The 22,102-nt window shown below is 38.9% G+C and overlaps 1 protein-coding gene across 1 annotated transcript; it reads right to left on the reverse strand.

The window, feature by feature from the left end:
- Window positions 1-2,448: 2,448 nt before the first annotated feature.
- On the reverse strand, window positions 2,449-3,402 carry LOC144755339 (olfactory receptor 5V1-like). Its single transcript, XM_078644152.1, has one exon. It carries the CDS (start codon window positions 3,400-3,402, stop codon window positions 2,449-2,451), a length of 954 nt encoding a protein of 317 aa, XP_078500278.1.
- Window positions 3,403-22,102: the final 18,700 nt, after the last annotated feature.

The following is a 22,102-nucleotide window of genomic DNA, read 5'->3' on the forward strand; positions in this document are numbered from 1 at the left end:
TCTACGCAGGAGCCCCGGCCAAACTCCTGAAACGACTCCAATGCATCTCGAACGCCTCCGCACACCTGATCCTTGACATCCCACACCACAGCCACCTGAAAGACCTGCACTGGCTCCCCATCAACAAGAGGATAACCTTCAAGCTATTCACCACGCACACAAGGCACTCCACAACACCGGTCCAGGGTGCCTCAACAGACGACCCGGCCTCTACACCCCCACCCAAAAGCTCTGCTTTGCAGACATCGCCCTTGCCACCGTCCCCCACATCTGAAGAGTGACCGCCGGCGGCAGATCATTCTTCCACCTCGCTGCCAAGATATGGAACACCCTCCCCATCCTCCTACGGCAGACCAAAACCTTCTAACCTTCAGAAGACTCCTCAAGACCTGGCTCTTTGAACAGTAGCAGCATCCCCCCACCTAGCACCTTGAGACCCTCACGGGTATGTAGTGCGCTTTACAAATGCTATGATTGATTGATTGATAGAGGGTCAATGGTGTTTAGCTGATTCTATGTGTCCTGCACCATGCAGCACACATACAAACATCACAAATGAGGAGAAATAAAGCATTTCTTCTTGTTTCACATGGATAAGACCAGGTATTTTTTTTGTTAAAAATGTTGGCACTGCCCCATATTCATGCCACCCTTGTAAATATGGGGCAGCGGCAACGGGTGGTGCGTTTACAAGGCAGCATTAAGCCACATGAAGTGGCCTAATGCTTACTTTTAATAAGGTGTTGCCCATATCGTCACCACAACATTGAGAAAAGTGACATTTGTGATGGCGATAGGGGTTTGTAAATATGCCCCTCAGTTGCTAAAAAGTTCTCCTGGTTCCCTACCTCACGTAGAGGTGGGTGAAACAGTTTTCCAGTACCATACCCCTGCGAGTTGTGCATCCTAGAAAACTGTTGTGTGTCTGCTGGTTGGCATCTGTTCTCGCTGGGACCACCGTATCAACCATGGCAGTCACAGACCAAAAATATGTTTTTAAATGTTTCGTACACATGATGGAAGCTTTAGTTATGTTGTCATAAAACGTCTTTAGGTCTGACATAAAAATAATACAAGTTATGGCAGTCCTCCTGGTGGACCTGTAGTCACCTTTCTTTCCCAAAATTGTTTACCTTTTTATCAATCTATACACATCTACCTCCCTTTCACCAGGATAATTTTCCTGCCTGTTATCCTATAAACTGCCCCTGTCTCACTTAGGGGTCAATTCTGGTTACCAGGTACCTGCCAGGTCACTGCAGGCCCTCTGCTCCTCTGCTTGGAACATTTGCAAAGGTAGAGGTCCTCACCAGTGTTTCATGGATCTTGATGCCTTTAGAGTGCTTGTTGGTGCAGCTGATGCACTGAAGGCGGGGGAGAATTCCAAATGCACACTTTTTTAAAAAAAATCCTGACTTTTTTTAATTTTTCCTAAACAAACTTGCAAAGACTGAGTTTTTTCAGAAAAAAACAATGACCCAAATGCACAGAGCCACTATTTATTTTCTCTTCGAGGGTGCATGGTGGATCCATGTTGGAATAATCTTTGAAATTCCCTTCACCGTAAATAGGGCTGACTGAATTTGGTGAAAATACAGTGAATGAAGCTGGAAACTCCTGGTTTGATGGGACAGAAGAACCACCAATTTAAAGCACTTTTTCTATTATGGAGAATCCTTAATAATACCTTTAATCTGTCTGCTCAGAGTTTTTAATTTTACCTAGCATGTTACTTTAACGCCTTAACAGCAGCGGTTTTTCCACCGCGGGGCGGGCGTTCTATTGAGTGGCCGGGGCTCCGTCGGCCGTTGGCCTACGGCAGCACCCGCGAGGTAGTTGGCCGATGGGAGCACGGAAGGGGTTAAGATCCAACTGTCTAAACTCTCCAAACAACTTTCCTTCAATCAATCAATTAGGGGTATATAAAGCATGCTACTCACCCGTGAGTTTCTCAAGGCGCTTGGGGGGGACACCTCCGGATCAGTCGAAGGGCCAGTTCCTTCACTCTGTGACTACTCTCCCTTCAATCTAGTAGAAGAGATGGGTCCTAAATTAGGAGGTTGTGGGACAGGGCTTGTCTAAGTGTGATCAGAAGTTACATATAGATAGAAGCTCTTACTCAGTGAAAGGGTGATAAATTTACAGAACTGCCCTCAAACTAAGTGCTTTGGAGGAGAATCATCAATATGATTAAAGACCGTCAGAGAAAACGAGCATCGCTTGGTGCCATAGACAGACCTGGAGCCAATGGATGTATGTATGTTATGGTATTTACCAAGAGCTAACTTAGCTACAAAGCAGTGCAGTGTTGTACAAGAGGGGCTATGAGATGTCTGTATATGGACATTTTTCTTCATCAGCAGACTAATGGTGTATGAGTTTGGTTACTATGTAAATGGCAAGGACTTGGGCCGAAGTGATTCACCGCGCCTTCTGACACTCAACCATCTATATCCATGTTTGCATTATCGCACTCTGGATTCTAACAATAGTTTTCTTGACCGCCTTCTTCATCTCAGTGTTTCGGAGACTATAGATCATTGGGTTCACCATGGGAGTCAAGATGGTGTAAACCACTGACACAAACCTATCGACGTAGAATGAGTTATTGGTTGTGGGCCGAAAATAGGTGAAGAGTAGAGATGCATAGAAGATCATAACCACTATCAGGTGAGAGGCACAGGTGGAGAAGGCTTTGGATCGGCCCTCAGAAGACTTGATGTTCAAGATGGTGATGATAATGAACGTGTATGACACAAACTTTGTGAGAAGTGACCCAAAACCTAAGAACCCACCAAGAGTAAAGATGACCAGGATGTTGATGAATGTGTCAGAGCACGAAAGCTTCAGCAGAGGGGGGATGTCACAGAAAAAGTGCTGGATCTCTTTGGAGCTGCAAAAGGAGAGCCTGCTCATCAAAATCACATGCACAGATGAGTAAATGTGTCCACCCACCCACAAGCCTGCAGCCAAACAGGAACAGGCACGCTGGTCCATGATGCTGCTGTATTGCAGAGGATGACAGATGGCAATGTAGCGGTCATATGCCATAGCCGCCAGTAGGAGGCACTCAATAGACACCAGGCTAGCAAAGAAGTAGAGCTGGATCATACAGCTTGAGAAGGAGATGGTCTTCTTCTCAGCTAGAAGGTCTACCAGCATCTTGGGGACAGTGACAGTAGAAGAGCAGCAGTCTAGGAAGGACAGGTTGGAGATGAAGTAGTACATAGCGGTGTGAAGATTGGCATCTCGGTGTATTACGGCGATGATGAGGATGTTCCCAGCCAGGGTACTCACATAGGTCAGTAGAAATATTATGAAAAAGAGACGCTCCACCGCGGGAATGGATGACAGGCCCAACAGGATAAATTCTGATACCAGGGTTTTGTTGACCCTGCCCATAGTCTTCTGGACTTGTGTCTGAAGAGGAATATTATATTATTATTATTGATAGAACTCCATTAACACAAACTTAAACAATCGTGATAGGCATAGGCATGGGTATAGATATAGCATTACCAATTCTAACAACAATAACAATACACTGGCATAATTACATAGATAGATAGATAGATAGATAGATAGATAGATAGATAGATAGATAGATAGATAGATAGATAGATAGATAGATAGATAGATAGATAGATAGATAGATAGATAGATAGATAGATAGATAGATAGATAGATAGATAGATAGATAGATAGATATTAAATGAAAACAACAAAGGTTAATGTAACAATATAGTTAGGTGAAAATGTCACTTAAAAATAGCATTCTAAACTCAAAAAAGCACTGAATTGCACCAGTTAACTGTAGTAACAATAAGTAGTGTCCCTGCCATGGACATTGTCATAAGTGATGTTATTAATGATGTCATACACAACGTCATGAGTGATGTAATATGTGAGGTCATAACCAGTGCTTAATGAGGGTGTGCATTATGAATTTCAGTTTTTATTTAGTTTAATGTGGTACCTTTAACATTTAACATTTAACATTTATTTAACATTTAATTTTTACAGTGAATTGCTTCCTTTTTTTAATGTAATGTGACGTATTACATACCAAATTATAAAGTCACTTTAACCTTTGTTTTTTTCTGTCACTTTCTGATGTTTTTTTCTTACATAGAGTAACAATGTAAAGCATATCATTATAAATAACGCAGACCTGCTGGGTTTGTTGAAGGATCAGAACACAAAATATAAAAGGTGGGCCTATTGGCTTTATCAGTGGATTTGTCATCACATCACCACATATAGCACTTATCTATTGGACTGACAAAAAAGCAAAAGCATATTTGATCAATAACCATAAAATAATGTATTACTTATGAATACACACATGACAATATATGTCAATAATTGTCACACAAATATTTTAAATAAAGGAATTTTATTTTAAAAATAAACATAAAGATGTGTTTGAGTAATTTTCAGTCCACAAAATAACGTCATAAAACCAAACTCAAGAGATCCCAGGATGCTAGCCGAATAGCAGACAGCCCCAGCTTTGAATGCTTTGGCTGCTTTAGTTTGTTGTACAATTTGTTTACAAGTTATACTATCTTTCTTGAAACACACTGAAGATATACCTATGGTACTTGAAGAACTTGCTTTTGACCCCCTCCCCTTCCAGAATGCCTCTGAGGCAGGATGTAAAGGATCTAATGAACCAGGATCCTTCAGGAGGCCAGCCCTCAAACAAATATGGACCTCCTGAGGGATAGTGACTGGAGGTACACGATACCTGGATGATTGAATATGCTTAGTTGGGCATGAAAGAAAATGTATTTCAATTCAAAGATATTTTATTCTAACACTTAGAGGGAACTTCCATGGTCAGTAGCGGTGCTGCATTTCTGGGAAGAGTGTATAATCACAAAGCTGAAATCCAAAATGTTCCGAAATGAGCTTACCCGTCGTGCGTTGCTGCGATCTCCGAAGAAAGGCAATTCAAGGAAACTCGTTATAATAACATTCAATTTACATTGTGTCATTTTTATTGAAACATATTCATTTTAATATGGAAACCATTTCAAAGTGTCGTTTTAATTCTATTTATTTATTCGAGTGCTTGTGGATACACGATATTTTGATTTTCCATCTGGTGCGTACATCAGTATTCGAAAGATTATGAGGGCCCTGGGGGGCTGATATTTAAAAAAAATGTATGCCAGAAACCTTCGCGGGAGTGTACTCAACAACTTCCCAAAGTTTCCTGCCGATCGGATGAATTCTGTTTTAATTCTATTTATTTATTCGAGTGCTTGTGGATACACAATTTTTTGTTTTTCCGTCTTGTGCGTACATCAGTATTCAAAAGATTATGATTGCCCTGGGGGGGGCGATATGTAAAAACATTTTATGCCGGAAGCCTTCGCAGAAGTGTACTCACCAACTTCCCAAAGTTTCATGGCGATCGGATGAATGGTGTTTTAATTCTATTTATTTATTCCAGTGTTTGTGGATACACAATTTGTTGTTTTTCCGTCTGGTGCGTACAATTTGAAAGAATATGAGGGCCCTGAGGGGCAAATATTTTAAAACAAATTATGCCAGAAACCTTTGCGGGAGTGTACTCAACAACTTCCCAAAGTTTCATGGCGATCGGATGAATGGTGTAGTAATGCATAAAGGACAAACAGACAGACACACAGACAGACAGACAGACATACATTCGTTTTGATATATATAGATATGAATAGACAATATTTTGATTATGTGGAGGGATAATGTACATTTTACAAACTGTTCCATAGAATTGATTAACACTTTCAATTCACATCTTCATTTCGCTAGCTCTGTTGGCCACAATAACCTGTCCTTTTTAGATCCTCTCATCATTCCTCCATATAGAAACCTAACTACAGCGGGTTGCACCCACCCTGTGGTGCTAAAGGAATTTTTAGAGTTGCATTGCTGGTCCATTGCATCACCTCATAAAAGGTATAGGATATTTGGCAGTATAAACAAGAACATTTCCTTTCTGTGTTGTTAGACTTCTAGTTGGTGACCAAAAGGCCTACACATGAACCATGATTTATCTTGAAATTGTGACACAAATAATTGACTTTCTACAACCCTGGATGATTAATACTGCACGACACTAGTGATTTCATTTTACTCTACAGATTTTATTCACCTTAAAAACATCGATTTCTTTTCAATTAAAAACATAAACTGGTTAAGCATTCATTATGTGTAATAATCAAGATCATGTGCTCTGGTACATACAAAATGAATCTATCTAACAATTCCAATTACGGTTGCTATCTCAGAGGGCACTGATCCTAATGGAAAAACAGGGAGGCTCGTCTTTATGGTATTATTTTGATTCAGTGCTGCGTCTTTCAATCTCCGCATATCGTCTGAACAAGTCTGCTGCCTCAGTTACCAGTAAGGTTGAAGTACATCATTTAATCCAGCGTATTATCAATTATTTGTGTCACAATTTCAAGATAAATCATGGTTCATGTGTAGGCCTTTTGGTCACCAACTAGAAGTCTAACAACACAGAAAGGAAATTTTCTTGTTTATACTATTGATACCCGGTCCTTTCTGGTTTCTGGGAGACTCTCTTATTGTTTAAGATATTTGGCAGTATGTCATTGCACATACAACAAATACCGCCAGAGGAGTAAAAAGATCCCCTTTCTAGTTCATTCTCCTTATACAATTCCTAATGTTTTATGGAGATGCTGCACCACGTCCATCAGTTTTACCTTCAGGTCCATCACAAGAAGCCCACAGGCTATAAATCCCTACTTGAGTCTGACAGTCAAATCCCGGGGCAGTGGAAGATAATTTACTCCTCATTGATTTTAACAGAGTCAAGAGGAACTGTTCCCCTCTTTCTGGATTTCAAGAGCAATCCTAGACTCAAAACGTGTAAAGACAACTAAAAGCCCTTGCCTCATGTAATAGCACATTTATTTTGCATTTTTGCAGCATCTGCTGCTTCACTGAAAATAAGGTAACATTTGAAAAAGTTATGAACATAGGAGACCCGCCCAATTATGAATTCACATGTTTGAGTGCCAGTGAAAATATCACCAGGTGACAACAGTGGGTTGACTTTTAATCATACAGAATTTGTATTCATGCATATATCAATAGAATATTACTTCATATCTGTTGCTATGCAACTGTACCCTGGCACATCTCATAGGGGTACAATCCTCAAAACATGCACAGTTTTATTTCAAAATTAGGGGTCTCCCTGAGGCATCTTGAAACAGTGGACACCTGAAACAAACAAGTGTAAGTATGGTGGTAATGATGTCCACTCCTCAATTTAGTTCAAAGGTCAAGTTTATTCCCATGTAAAAGGCTCCAACTTTCTCCCCTCACATCAGTACATTACTCAACAAACAAAATCCTGACCCTTGAATCCAAACTTTCCAAGGCAGAATACTGAGAAGGTTGAAATATCTAAAGCACATACGGTCCTTCAGGAAATACAGAGCACATGAAACAGAGAAACTGTTACAAAAGAAAAGCAACACGTCCAATACACAATAACAAAGATGCTGCATTCATGTGGCATTAATAAAAACAGACTTTAAAAGAATTCAAAATTCATGTGAGTAGTTATTTTTTACCTTCATAAATACAAATGTGATTCTAAATTGGACAGTCTTGAAGTTTAGCAGCACCTCTATCTAATTTCCTAACTCTAAGTATTTATTGAACCTGAAAACTCCTAGATGATGTGCAGGTGGGGTTACAACCACAAGAAAAGTCCCAACAGCAACCTTAATATGTGCCACACCTTTTCGCTCATCATACTTGATCTTTCTATTCTGCTGCTTTGTTCTCAAATTTTTCCAAACATGCAACTCTAATTCTGCCATTTTATCAGTTGTGATCTTCTACACCCTTTCCATAATTCAATGTTCAAGGTGAACAAATCATAGTGCTTAGTTTTCTTCTATGAAAAAGTATGAAAAGAGTTACCTCAATCGTGGCATACAGGGTAAACCCATAGGCTGCCACTCTTCACTTCTTCCCACAGTGCCTTGGCATGTGTATGCTCCCTTTTAATGTTTTGTTGATTCTCTCTACCACCCCATTCGTTTTTGCATTATATTATATCATATCATTGGCCCACAATAAATGATTTTTTCAAATGTTTTAATTTCAATTGAAGTCACTTGAACACTGTTGTCATTCAAAATGTAGTGGTTGCTCTCCTATGAAACACTTCTAAAACCTTGATGACTGCACCAGGGGTGATCTCTCCTGTGGAGGCTACTTCAGGTGATCTAGAGTAAATGTCTAGTGATGCTCTTAGATAAAAGTGCTCCAAACAAAAATGCCCTACAATGTCCACAGCAATCTCATCCCATGGACCAATAAGAATCTCTCTTCACACTATGGTGGAATCTGCAACTTCCTAACTGACACCACTCTACACATTCCCTCACTTTGCACTAAATTTGATATCCATAGACAGACACCAATAACTGCTCATTATCCTTTCTTTCATTTTGCCGATCCCTAAGGAGTGACGCAGCACAATGAGGATAGGCCTCGCCCTGCATTGCTGGAGTTGCGTCGTGCTTGCGTCAACAGATGCGTCAGAATTTCTGATACACCTGTCAATCCTTGCACATTGGTGCCCTGTTTTCTCAGGGTGGTGCAGGGAATGTGATGCATCTTTACAGATGTGTCACTTTCTTGTAATTCTGCCTCCAAATGTCTAAAATGGTTAGTGGCCCACACCCAAGCTAATGATTGGCGCTCAATAACGGAATCCTTATATTCCGCTTCATTTAATGTCTTGGAAGCATACGCTATCACCCACTCGGACTAACCAACTCCTTGAGCCAACACAGCACCAAATCCAAAAGCACTAGCATATACTGATATCAAACATTTCTTTCCTTCCACAAAAGGCTGAAGTGCAGGAGCATTCACTGTTTGTTGTTTGATACACTCAAACGCACTCTGCTGATCAGGGCCCCACACATATTCACAGTTATTGCACAAAAAGTCCTCAATGGATCCATCATAGTGGCAAAATCCTCTACAAACTGGCCATAGTCTTCACACAGCCCAATGAAGGACATCAATTTCTCTTTGTCATCAGGTGCAGATGCATGTTTGATAGCATCCATGAGACTCTCCAAAGGTACAACATCATTGTATGACCCAGGTAATCCACCTGGGACTTAAACAATTAAACATTTTCAACACATAACACAAGACCTCTCTCGGACAGTCTCTTGCAAACCTCTTGCAACAGTTTAAAGTACTCCTCTTCCGATTTGGCAAATACAAGAATATCGTCCTGAAAACATTTTACTTGACTCTCCACATCCCTGAACATATGTTGCATAGCTCTCTGAAAAACAGAAGATGCCGATGCCAGTCCGAAAGGCAATCTTTTGAACTGGTACACCCCACAAGGCGTGATAAAACTTGTTAAATGTCTTGACTTCTTGGCCAAACCTATTTGATCATAGACACTGTAGCACCATGGAATATAGACATTAGATCATTTATCTTATCCATAATGGTATTCTCATTAAGCACCCTCAAGTCCATGCATAATTGGAGTTTGCCATTACATTTTTTTGCCAAACCTATGGGAGAAATCCATTCTGACGTTTCTATATCTTTGATGAAATCATCTCTCAGCATTTGATCCAGCAGATCTCTCAATTCTTTTCTCATGCTAAGTGGTACCATTCTCACTTTTTGTTGAATGGGATCAGCTCAATTTTTCAATTTTATTTTGTGTTTGTACCCTTGCAACTTTCTCAATTTCTCACTAAATACTTCAGGAAATTAGAAAATATTTTTTTCTTTGGCCAGCATATCTTGTACTACCAGTTCAATCACCACAGCATTGGGATCTAGCCTCCAAACACATTTGCCCCTTTCTTTGCCACATAAATCTTCAACTGGGTTTTCTTCTTATGAACGTTGTCATGGCTTCAAAATAACCTGTAGATTTAATATGTTGTCCATCAAAAGTGACAGCTATAACATCAGTTTTTTACCAAATGTGGTTTTCTGTTTTCAAACTTTTTTTCAAAATATGCTTAAGATATTATAGTGAATGGGGAACCAGAGTTCACAGTAATCAACAACTCTCTCTCCAACAATTGCAACTTGCACATAGGTGGATTAATAGGCTCTTCATAGTCTTCCTTGCTTTCTCCATGCACCATTAGTACTATGTTTCTCTCTCCCATATCACCATTGTCCAATTCCAAATCTCGCAAAGATGTGTCATCAAATACCTGCACAGCATGATCACTTTGTTGTATTTTAGCATCCCTGCACATCTTTGAAAAAAGACCTTTTCTATTGCAATAGTTGCACATTTTGCTAAGTGTCTGACAATTCCAGGAAGATGTGGCATGATGGTAACTGTATGTTGCACATGGAATTATGGATCCAGATTGTATGGTTTTAGAATTATGGGCCAAAGCGTAAGGCATACTTTTTCAAACATGTGACGTAATTGAAAAACATCATACATTCAACTTCACATTTTGACTAGTTTCCAATATGCCACATACATGATACTTCACGTGGGTATGTAGAACAAGACTAGGCACAATTTGCAGTTCACATTATGTCTCTATCATATATAGGTTGTGAATTATAGCAAAAGCATAAAGTGTTCTTACAACATATTTGAAAGTGAAAAAGAAAAACCTACCTGAAGGTTACACTTGATTTGTACCTTGTCCCTAAGAGCCACAAACATCAGAGTTGCCACTATATAGTGTACATGTCCTAGTTACATGCTGCAATTTAAATTAAGTCAGTACCTCATATGCTTCAAGAATTATAGTGCACAACATAGTCTGTAGTATATCCTATCCATTTCAATTGGGCGACCAGATGGCCGCAAATTGAAAATCGGGTCGTATGGATTCAGATTGCGTTGTATGTACCTTGTGTGTAAGCCACATGCATTTAAAATGACACAATGTAGTAGGGTATGCTATAGAATGTGTTGCAGTTGGAAATCAAGCTCTATCTAGTACGGATCATGACTGATGACACAATATACGTGACTCATTTAGCAAAAAAAGGAGGCAAATTTTATAAAACATGCGTTTAATCAATGAACGATCCTTACCACTTCTAAGCATGGCAGAGGCATGAAAATGACCACAAGGCAGTGGCTTGATGTTAGCTGTATGCTGCACGTGGAATTATGGATCCAGATTGTATGGTTTTAGAATGATGGGCCAAAGCGTAAGGCATACTTTTTCAAACATGTGACGTTATTGAAAAACATCATACATTCAACTTCACATTTTGACTAGTTCCCTATATGCCACATACACGATACTTCACATGGGTATGTAGAACAGGACTGGGAACAATCTTCATTTTACAATATGTATCTATCATATAAAGATTGTGATTTATAGCAGAAAGCGTAAAGTGTTCTTACAACATAATTGAAAGGGAAAAAGAAAAATCTACCTGAAGGTTACATTTGATTTGTACCTTGTCCCTAGAGGCCACAAACATCAGAGTTGCCACTATATAGTGTACATGTACTAGCTACATTCTGCAATTTAAATTAAGTCAGTACCTCATACGCTTGCAGAATTATAGTGCATAGCAAGGTTTTTCCCTTGGCTGGAAGCTGAAAAAAAACCGTAATATAATACCAAAGGTATATAGATCACATCAAAGCATCAGATCTGACCTTTCGTATAAGTGTATTTATATCTTGTGCACTCAAACAGTGTATCTGATATCCATTCTGAGCTATTTCGAAAATTAGCAAATCTTGTCAAAAAAACTTTCTAGTTCTGGAGCCAAGGACCCCATAGTGTACCTCAGATGACATTGCAGGAGTGTCTATGACCCATTTCTAGACTCCAGGGGTGACTTTTTGAAGTTTTTGGGTTTAAGGGGGCAAAGTCACTTCTTCCACCCAGCCCTGCTCAGAATCGGGTACGATATCAGGTTTTTCCCTTGGCTGGAAGCTTGAAAAAAACTTCAGATAATACCAAAGGTACATAGATCACATGAAAACATCAGATCTGAGCTTTCTAACAAGTATATTTAGGTACTGGGCACTCACAAAGTTACTGTGATATCCATTCTGAGCTATTTGGAAAATTAGCAAATCTTGTCAAAAAAATATTTTTTGACGATTTTTGCTAATTTTCAGTATCAACCCTAATGACTGTTTTCAGGTCCCTGTAGCCACCAGGACCCCATTATATAGCTCAGGTGATATAGCAAGAGTGTCTAGGGCTCATTTCCACCCTCCAGGTACATGTTTGACTCCTATTTCTGACATTTCGAGGTGTTTGGTGTCAAACTCATTTTTTTCCATTATAGGCCATAGAGCCCAGAGTCACATCACATTTCTAGTTCTGGAGCCAAGGACCCCATAGTGTACCTCAGATGACATTGCAGGAGTGTCTATGACCAATTTCTAGACTCCAGGGGTGACTTTTTGAAGTTTTTGGGTTTAAGGGGGCAAAGTCACTTCTTCCACCCAGCCCAAGGTGCTCAGAATCGGGTACGATATCAGGTTTTTCCCTTGGCTGGAAGCTTGAAAAAAACTTCAGATAATACCAAAGGTACATAGATCACATGAAAACATCAGATCTGAGCTTTCTAACAAGTATATTTAGGTCCTGGGCACTCACAAAGTTACTGTGATATCCATTCTGAGCTATTTGGAAAATTAGCAAATCTTGTCAAAAAAAAATTGTTTGACGATTTTTGCTAATTTTCAGTATCAACCCTAATGACTGTTTTCAGGTCCCTGTAGCCACCAGGACCCCATTATATAGCTCAGGTGATATAGCAAGAGTGTCTAGGGCTCATTTCCAGCCTCCAGGTACATGTTTGACTCCTATTTCTGACATTTCGAGGTGTTTGGTGTCAAACTCATTTTTTCCATTATAGGCCATAGAGCCCAGAGTCACATCACATTTCTAGTTCTGGAGCCAAGGACCCCATAGTGTACCTCAGATGACATTGCAGGGGTGTCTATGACCCATTTCTAGACTCCAGGGGTGACTTTTTGAAGTTTTTGGGTTTAAGGGGGCAAAGTCACTTCTTCCACCCAGCCCAAGGTGCTCAGAATCGGGTACGATATCAGGTTTTTCCCTTGGCTGGAAGCTTGAAAAAAACTTCAGATAATACCAAAGGTACATAGATCACATGAAAACATCAGATCTGAGCTTTCTAACAAGTATATTTAGGTCCTGGGCACTCACAAAGTTACTGTGATATCCATTCTGAGCTATTTGGAAAATTAGCAAATCTTGTCAAAAAAATATTTTTTGACGATTTTTGCTAATTTTCAGTATCAACCCTAATGACTGTTTTCAGGTCCCTGTAGCCACCAGGACCCCATTATATAGCTCAGGTGATATAGCAAGAGTGTCTAGGGCTCATTTCCAGCCTCCAGGTACATGTTTGACTCCTATTTCTGACATTTCGAGGTGTTTGGTGCCAAACTCATTTTTTCCATTATAGGCCATAGAGCCCAGAGTCACATCACATTTCTAGTTCTGGAGCCAAGGACCCCATAGTGTACCTCAGATGACATTGCAGGAGTGTCTATGACCCATTTCTAGACTCCAGGGGTGACTTTTTGAAGTTTTTGGGTTTAAGGGGGCAAAGTCACTTCTTCCACCCAGCCCAAGGTGCTCAAAATCGGGTACGATATTAGGTTTTTCCCTTGGCTGGAAGCTAGAAAAAAAACTTCAAATAATACCAAAGTTAGACAGATCAAATGAAAACATCAGATCTGACCTTTCTAAAAAGTGCATTTATATCTCGAACACTCAAACGGTGTCTCTTATATCCAGTCTGAGCTATTTGACAAATTAGCAAATCTTGTCCCAAAAACTTTTTTTGACGATTTTTGCTAATTTTCAGTATCAACCCTCATGACTGTTTTCAGGACCCTGTAGCCACCAGGACCCCATTATATAATCTCAGGTGATATAACAAGAGTGGCTAGTGCTCATTTCCAGGCTCCAGGTACATGTTTGACTCCTATTTCTGACATTTCGAGGTGTTTGGTGTCAAACTCATTTTTTCCATTATAGGCCATAGAGCCCAGAGTCACATCACATTTCTAGTTCTGGAGCCAAGGACCCCATAGTGTACCTCAGATGACATTGCAGGGGTGTCTATGACCCATTTCTAGACTCCAGGGGTGACTTTTTGAAGTTTTTGGGTTTAAGGGGGCAAAGTCACTTCTTCCACCCAGCCCAAGGTGCTCAGAATCGGGTACGATATCAGGTTTTTCCCTTGGCTGGAAGCTTGAAAAAAACTTCAGATAATACCAAAGGTACATAGATCACATGAAAACATCAGATCTGAGCTTTCTAACAAGTATATTTAGGTCCTGGGCACTCACAAAGTTACTGTGATATCCATTCTGAGCTATTTGGAAAATTAGCAAATCTTGTCAAAAAAATATTTTTTGACGATTTTTGCTAATTTTCAGTATCAACCCTAATGACTGTTTTCAGGTCCCTGTAGCCACCAGGACCCCATTATATAGCTCAGGTGATATAGCAAGAGTGTCTAGGGCTCATTTCCAGCCTCCAGGTACATGTTTGACTCCTATTTCTGACATTTCGAGGTGTTTGGTGCCAAACTCATTTTTTCCATTATAGGCCATAGAGCCCAGAGTCACATCACATTTCTAGTTCTGGAGCCAAGGACCCCATAGTGTACCTCAGATGACATTGCAGGAGTGTCTATGACCCATTTCTAGACTCCAGGGGTGACTTTTTGAAGTTTTTGGGTTTAAGGGGGCAAAGTCACTTCTTCCACCCAGCCCAAGGTGCTCAAAATCGGGTACGATATTAGGTTTTTCCCTTGGCTGGAAGCTGGAAAAAAAACTTCAAATAATACCAAAGTTAGACAGATCAAATGAAAACATCAGATCTGACCTTTCTAAAAAGTGCATTTATATCTCGAACACTCAAACGGTGTCTCTTATATCCAGTCTGAGCTATTTGACAAATTAGCAAATCTTGTCCCAAAAACTTTTTTTGACGATTTTTGCTAATTTTCAGTATCAACCCTCATGACTGTTTTCAGGACCCTGTAGCCACCAGGACCCCATTATATAATCTCAGGTGATATAACAAGAGTGGCTAGTGCTCATTTCCAGGCTCCAGGTACATGTCTGACTCCTATTTGTGACATTTCGAGGTGTTTGGTGTCAAACTCATTTTTTCCATTATAGGTAATAGAGCCCAGAGTCACATCACATTTCCAGTTCTGGACCCAAGGACCCCCTAGTATACCTCAGATGACATACCAGGAGTGTCTAAGACCCTTTCCTGGCCTCCAGGGGTGACTTTTTGAAGTTTTTGTGTTTAAGGGGGCAAAGTCACTTCTTCCACCCAGCCCAAGGTGCTCAAAATCGTGTACAATCTCAGGTTTTTCCCTTGGCTGGAAGCTGGAAAAAAAAACTTCAGTTAATACCAAAGGTAGAGAGACCAAATGAAAACATCAGATCTGACCTTTCTAACAAGTGTATTTATGTTTTGAACACTCAAACGGTGTCTCTGATATCCAGTCTGAGCTATTTGACAAATTAGCAAATCTTGTCAAAAAAAGTTTTTTTTACGATTTTTGCTAATTTTCGGTATCGACTCTCATGACAGTTTGTAGGTCCTTGTGGACATTAGAAACCCAAATTATACCTCAGGTGATATATCAGCAATGTATGAGACCCAATTCAAGCATCCATCCACCTGTTGTAGTGATATTTGTCACATTTTAGCTGTTCAGGGTACAGAGTCACTTCTTCTACAGAAAGCTATGGTGCTTCATGTGCTCCAAGATGTCAAAAAAATATATAACACAAAATCATTTAAAAAGTGTACAGGAGCAACTGCAGTGTTTGGAATGCTATAAATGTGCAATTGTAGTGTCCTGTGCACCTCCAAAATGAATTTCTACCACCTTTGAAGTGTACCTGAAGCAAAAAATGGCTTTGTCTCAAGATGCATCAAAGAGTGAAAAAATGCAAAAAAATTGATTAAAATAAAAATAATTGAGTGTTACAGTGGCTTACTTGCATTATAAGCACACAATGAATGAAACAGAGTCAAAAAATAAAAATAAAGTTGAAAATTTGCATTTTCAGTTTCAGGGGGACATGGTCACTTCTGTGTCCGAGGTCGTGGAACTCTGAGCTGTGTAAATGTTTAGCTTGAGTGCCCTCCCCATGGAGGTCAAAAATGTTAATACATCAAAATCATTTAAAAACTATATAGGTGTAACTGCAGTTTCCTGAATGCTATATGACTGCATTTAAAGTGTTCTGTGTCCCTCCAAAATGAATTTATAACACTTTTGAAGTCTGCTGAAGCAAAAAATGACTAAGTCCAAAAACATCATAAAGTGTTACAAAACGGTCAAAATTTGGTTAAAATGAAAAAAACAAAGTGCTACAGTGGCCCAATAGCATGCTGAACATATAATGAATGATATAGAATGAATAGTTTTACAAAAACATTTAAAAAAATGTCTTTTAAATTTCAGGGGGACAAGGTCACCGAAGTCATGGAACCCCGAGCAGGGTAAAATTTCAGCTTGCCCCCTTATGGAGGTCAAAAATGTTAGTGCATCAAAATCATTATTAAACTATATAGGTGTAATTGCAGTGTTCTGAATGCTATATAACTGCATTTGCACTGTTCTGTGTACCTCCAAAATGAATTTCAAACACCTTTGAAGTCCCCAGAAGCAAAAAATGACTAAGTCCAAAAACATCAATGGTGCATCAAAGTGTTCAAAAATGGATTGAAATGAAAACAAATGAGTGTTAAAGTGGCCTTAGAGCATTATAAACACACAATGAATGAAACAGAATGAATAGCTTTACAAATAAACATGAAAATTAGCATTTTAAATTTCAGGGGGACAAGGTCACTTTTGTGTACGAGGTCATGGAACTCCGAGTGGGGTAAAATTTCAGCTTGCCTCCCTTATGATGTTTAACATTTTTAATACTTCAAAATCATTTAAAAACTATATAGGTGTGATTGCAATGTCCTGAATAGTTGCCAAATGTATTTTCAGCACTTTTGAATCATCCCTCATCACAATTTTCATCAATTTCCCAATCATCACCAGCGCTTCAAAGTGACATAAAACGGTCAAAATGGTGGAAAATGAAAAAAACAGCAAGGAACATGTGCCTAATAACATGCTAAACATAATGTATATCTCCATTAATTTTTAAATCAATTTAACCTTTTCATGCATCACTAGTGATGCACATTAAACCTGATATGCAGCACTGGTGATGCATGTGCATCACTAGTGATGCAAATGCATCACTGGTGAGACAAGAGTCAAGCTGGTAGCCTGACCTTTGACCAAGCCGGAAAAAAAAAGGTGCTCAATCATAATATTTTGACGCCCTCTTTCATATGCACCCCCTTTTTTCAGAAAAAAATATTGTTGTACCCTTTTTTCTAGAGAGCAGCACCAGTGATGCATTCACCCCAAAGGTGTTTTTTCCCCTGGGCCCCTCCCCCAAACGAAAACACATTGACCTGAAGCCTAAGTGTATTCTGAGTCATAAAATGTTTATTAGATGAAAAAATATTGTACAGGCACTTTTTTGCAAAAAAGAGTCACTTTTTGGCACTTTTTTGAGAGAAATGAAATAGTTCGCAGATTTTTTTTAAATCGACCGAATTTAAAAAAAATGCTCTTGTTGGATGGCTTTGGACATAAGGCCGCATAAGCAAAAGGAATTTTTCAAATATCTGTTTTTCTCACTTTTTTATTGCTGTTTGAAATTTCTGACTTGACTTTTTGCATCATTGGTGATGCATGTGTTTAACATTGAGCTTGGGAAAAATGAAAAAAAAATAGACTTTGGGGATTGTTTACTAGGGCAAGTGATACATCAAATTAATACTCATATGGTAGCCTGACCTTTGACCAAGCCGAAAAAAAAAAAGGTGCTCAATCATAATATTTTGACGCCCTCTTTCATATGCACCCCCCTTTTTTCAGAAAAAAATATTGGGGTACCCTTTTTTCTAGAGAGCAGCACCAGTGATGCATTCACCCCAAAGGTGTTTTTTCCCCTGGGCCCCTCCCCCAAACGAAAACACATTGACCTGAAGCCTAAGTGTATTCTGAGTCATAAAAAGTTTATTAGATGAAAAAATATTGTACGGGCACTTTTTTGCACAAAAAGTCACTTTTTGGCACTTTTTTGAGAGAAATAAAATAGTTTGCAGATTTTTTTTAAATCGACCGAATTTAAAAAACAAATGCTCTTGTTGGATGGCTTTGGACATAAGGCCGCATAAACAAAAGGAATTTTTCAAATATCTGTTTTTCTCACTTTTTTATTGCTGTTTGAAATTTCTGACCCCATTATATAGCTCAGGTGATATAGCAAGAGTGTCTAGGGCTTATTTCCAGCCTCCAGGTACATGTTTGACTCCTATTTCTGACATTTCGAGGTGTTTGGTGTCAAACTCATTTTTTCCATTATATGCCATAGAGCCCAGAGTCACATCACATTTCTAGTTCTGGAGCCAAGGACCCCATAGTGTACCTCAGATGACATTGCAGGAGTGTCTATGACCCATTTCTAGACTCCAGGGGTGACTTTTTGAAGTTTTTGGGTTTAAGGGAGAAAAGTCACTTCTTCCACCCAGCCCAAGGTGCTCAGAATTGGGTACGATATCTGGTTTTTCCCTTGGCTGGAAGCTTGAAAAAAACTTCAGATAATACCAAAGGTACATAGATCAAATAAAAACATCAGATCTGAGCTTTCTAACAAGTATATTTAGGTCCTGGGCACTCACAAAGTGACTGTGATATCCATTCTGAGCTATTTGGAAAATTAGCAAATCTTGTCAAAAAAATATTTTTTGACGATTTTTGCTAATTTTCAGTATCAACCCTAATGACTGTTTTCAGGTCCCTGTAGCCACCAGGACTCCCTTATATAGCTCAGGTGATATAGCAAGAGTGTCTAGGGCTCATTTCCAGCCTCCAGGTACATGTTTGACTCCTATTTCTGACATTTCGAGGTGTTTGGTGTCGAACTCATTTTTTCCATTATAGGCCATAGAGCCCAGAGTCACATCACATTTCTAGTTCTGGAGCCAAGGACCCCATAGTGTACCTCAGATGACATTGCAGGAGTGTCTATGACCCATTTCTAGACTCCAGGGGTACCTTTTTGAAGTTTTTGGGTTTAAGGGGGCAAAGTCACTTCTTCCACCCAGCCCAAGGTGCTCAAAATCGTGTACGATATTAGGTTTTTCCCTTGGCTGGAAGCTGGAAAAAAAACTTCAAATAATACCAGAGTTAGACAGATCAAATGAAAGCATCAGATCTGACCTTTCTAAAAAGTGCATTTATATCTCGAACACTCAAACGGTGTCTCTGATATCCAGTCTGAGCTATTTGACAAATTAGCAAATCTTGTCAAAAAAAGTTTTTTTGACGATTTTTGCTAATTTTCGGTATCGACTCTCATGACAGTTTGTGGGTCCTTGTGGACATCAGGAACCCAAATTATACCTCAGGTGATATATCAGCAATGTATGAGACCCAATTCAAGCATCCATCCACCTGTTGTAGTGATATTTGTCACATTTTAGCTGTTCAGGGTACAGAGTCACTTCTTCTACAGAAGGCTATGGTGCTTCATGTGCTCCAAGAGGTCAAAAAAATATATAACACAAAATCATTTAAAAAGTGTACAGGTGCAACTGCAGTGTTTGGAATGCTATAAATGTGCAATTGTAGTGTCCTGTGCACCTCCAAAATGAATTTCTATCACCTTTGAAGTGTACCTGAAGCAAAAAATGGCTTTGTCTCAAGATGCATCAAAGTGTGAAAAAATGCAAAAAAATTGATTAAAATAAAAATAATTGTGGCTTACTTGCATTATAAACACACAATGAATGAAACAGAGTCAAAAAATAAAAATAAAGTTGAAAATTTGCATTTTCAATTTCAGGGGGACATGGTCACTTCTGTGTCCGAGGTCGTGGAACTCTGAGCTGGGTAAAAGTTTAGCTTGAGTGCCCTCCCCATGGAGGTCAAAAATGTTAATACATCAAAATCATTTAAAAACTATATAGGTGTAATTGCAGTGTCCTGAATGCTATATGACTGCATTTGAAGTGTTCTGTGTCCCTCCAAAATGAATTTATAACACTTTTGAAGTCTGCTGAAGCAAAAAATGACTAAGTCCAAAAACATCATAAAGTGTTACAAAACGGTCAAAATTGGGTTAAAATGAAAAAAACAAAGTGCTACAGTGGCCCAATAGCATGCTCAACCTATAATGAATGATATAGAATGAATAGTTTTACAAAAACATTAAACATTGTTATTTTAAATTTCAGGGGGACAAGGTCACGGAAGTCATGGAACTCCAAGCGGTGTAAAATTTCAGCTTTCCCCCTTATGGAGGTCAAAAATGATATTGCATCAAAATTATTTAAAAACTATTTAGGTGTAATTGCAGTGTCCTGAATACTGTATAACTGTATTTGCAGTGTTCTGTGCCCCTCCAAAATGAATTTATAACACTTTTGAAGTCTGCTGAAGCAAAAAATGACTGAGTCCAAAAACATCATAAAGTGTTACAAAACGGTCAAAATTTGGTTAAAATGAAAAAAACAAAGTGCTACAGTGGCCCAATAGCATGCTGAACATATAATGAATGATATAGAATGAATAGTTTTACAAAAACATTAAAAAAAATGTCTTTTAAATTTCAGGGGGACAAGGTCACCGAAGTCATGGAACTCCGAGCGTGGTAAAATTTCAGCTTTCCCCCTTATGGAGGTCAAAAATTTTAGTGCATCAAAATCATTTAAAAACTATATAGGTGTAATTGCAGTGTCCTGAATACTGTATAACTGTATTTGCAGTGTTCTGTGCCCCTCCAAAATGAATTTATAACACTTTTGAAGTCTGCTGAAGCAAAAAATGACTGAGTCCAAAAACATCATAAAGTGTTACAAAACGGTCAAAATTGGGTTAAAATGAAAAAAACAAAGTGCTACAGTGGCCCAATAGCATGCTGAACATATAATGAATGATATAGAATGACTAGTTTTACAAAAACATTAAAAATTGTTATTTTAAATTTCAGGGGGACAAGGTCACGGAAGTCATGGAACTCCGAGCAGGGTAAAATTTCAGCTTGCCCCCTTATGGAGGTCAAAAATTTTAGTGCATCAAAATCATTAAAAAACTATATAGGTGTAATTGCAGTGTCCTGAATGCTATATAACTGCATTTGCACTGTTCTGTGTACCTCCAAAATGAATTTCAAACACCTTTGAAGTCCCCTGAAGCAAAAAATGACTAAGTCCAAAAACATCAATGGTGCATCAAAGTGTTCAAAAATGGATTGAAATGAAAACAAATGAGTGTTAAAGTGGCCTTAGAGCATTATAAACACACAATGAATGAAACAGAATGAATAGCTTTACAAATAAACATGAAAATTAGCATTTTAAATTTCAGGGGGACAAGGTCACTTTTGTGTACGAGGTCATGGAACTCCGAGTGGGGTAAAATTTCAGCTTGCCTCCCTTATGATGTTTAACATTTTTAATACTTCAAAATCATTTAAAAACTATATAGGTGTGATTGCAATGTCCTGAATAGTTGCCAAATGTATTTTCAGCACTTTTGAATCATCCCTCATCACAATTTTCATCAATTTCCCAATCATCACCAGCGCTTCAAAGTGACTTAAAACGGTCAAAAATGGTGGAAAATGAAAAAAACAGCAAGGAACATGTGCCTAATAACATGCTAAACATAATGTATATCTCCATTAATTTTTAAATCAATTTAACCTTTTCATGCATCACTAGTGATGCACATTAAACCTGATATGCAGCACTGGTGATGCATGTGCATCACTAGTGATGCAAATGCATCACTGGTGAGACAAGAGTCAAGCTGGTAGCCTGACCTTTGACCAAGCCGGAAAAAAAAGGTGCTCAATCATAATATTTTGACGCCCTCTTTCATATGCACCCCCCTTTTTTCAGAAAAAAATATTGTTGTACCCTTTTTTCTAGAGAGCAGCACCAGTGATGCATTCACCCCAAAG

Source organism: Lissotriton helveticus, chromosome 1_1 (assembly GCF_964261635.1).
Source record: "Lissotriton helveticus chromosome 1_1, aLisHel1.1, whole genome shotgun sequence".
In the NCBI taxonomy this organism is placed as follows: Eukaryota; Metazoa; Chordata; class Amphibia; order Caudata; family Salamandridae; genus Lissotriton; species Lissotriton helveticus.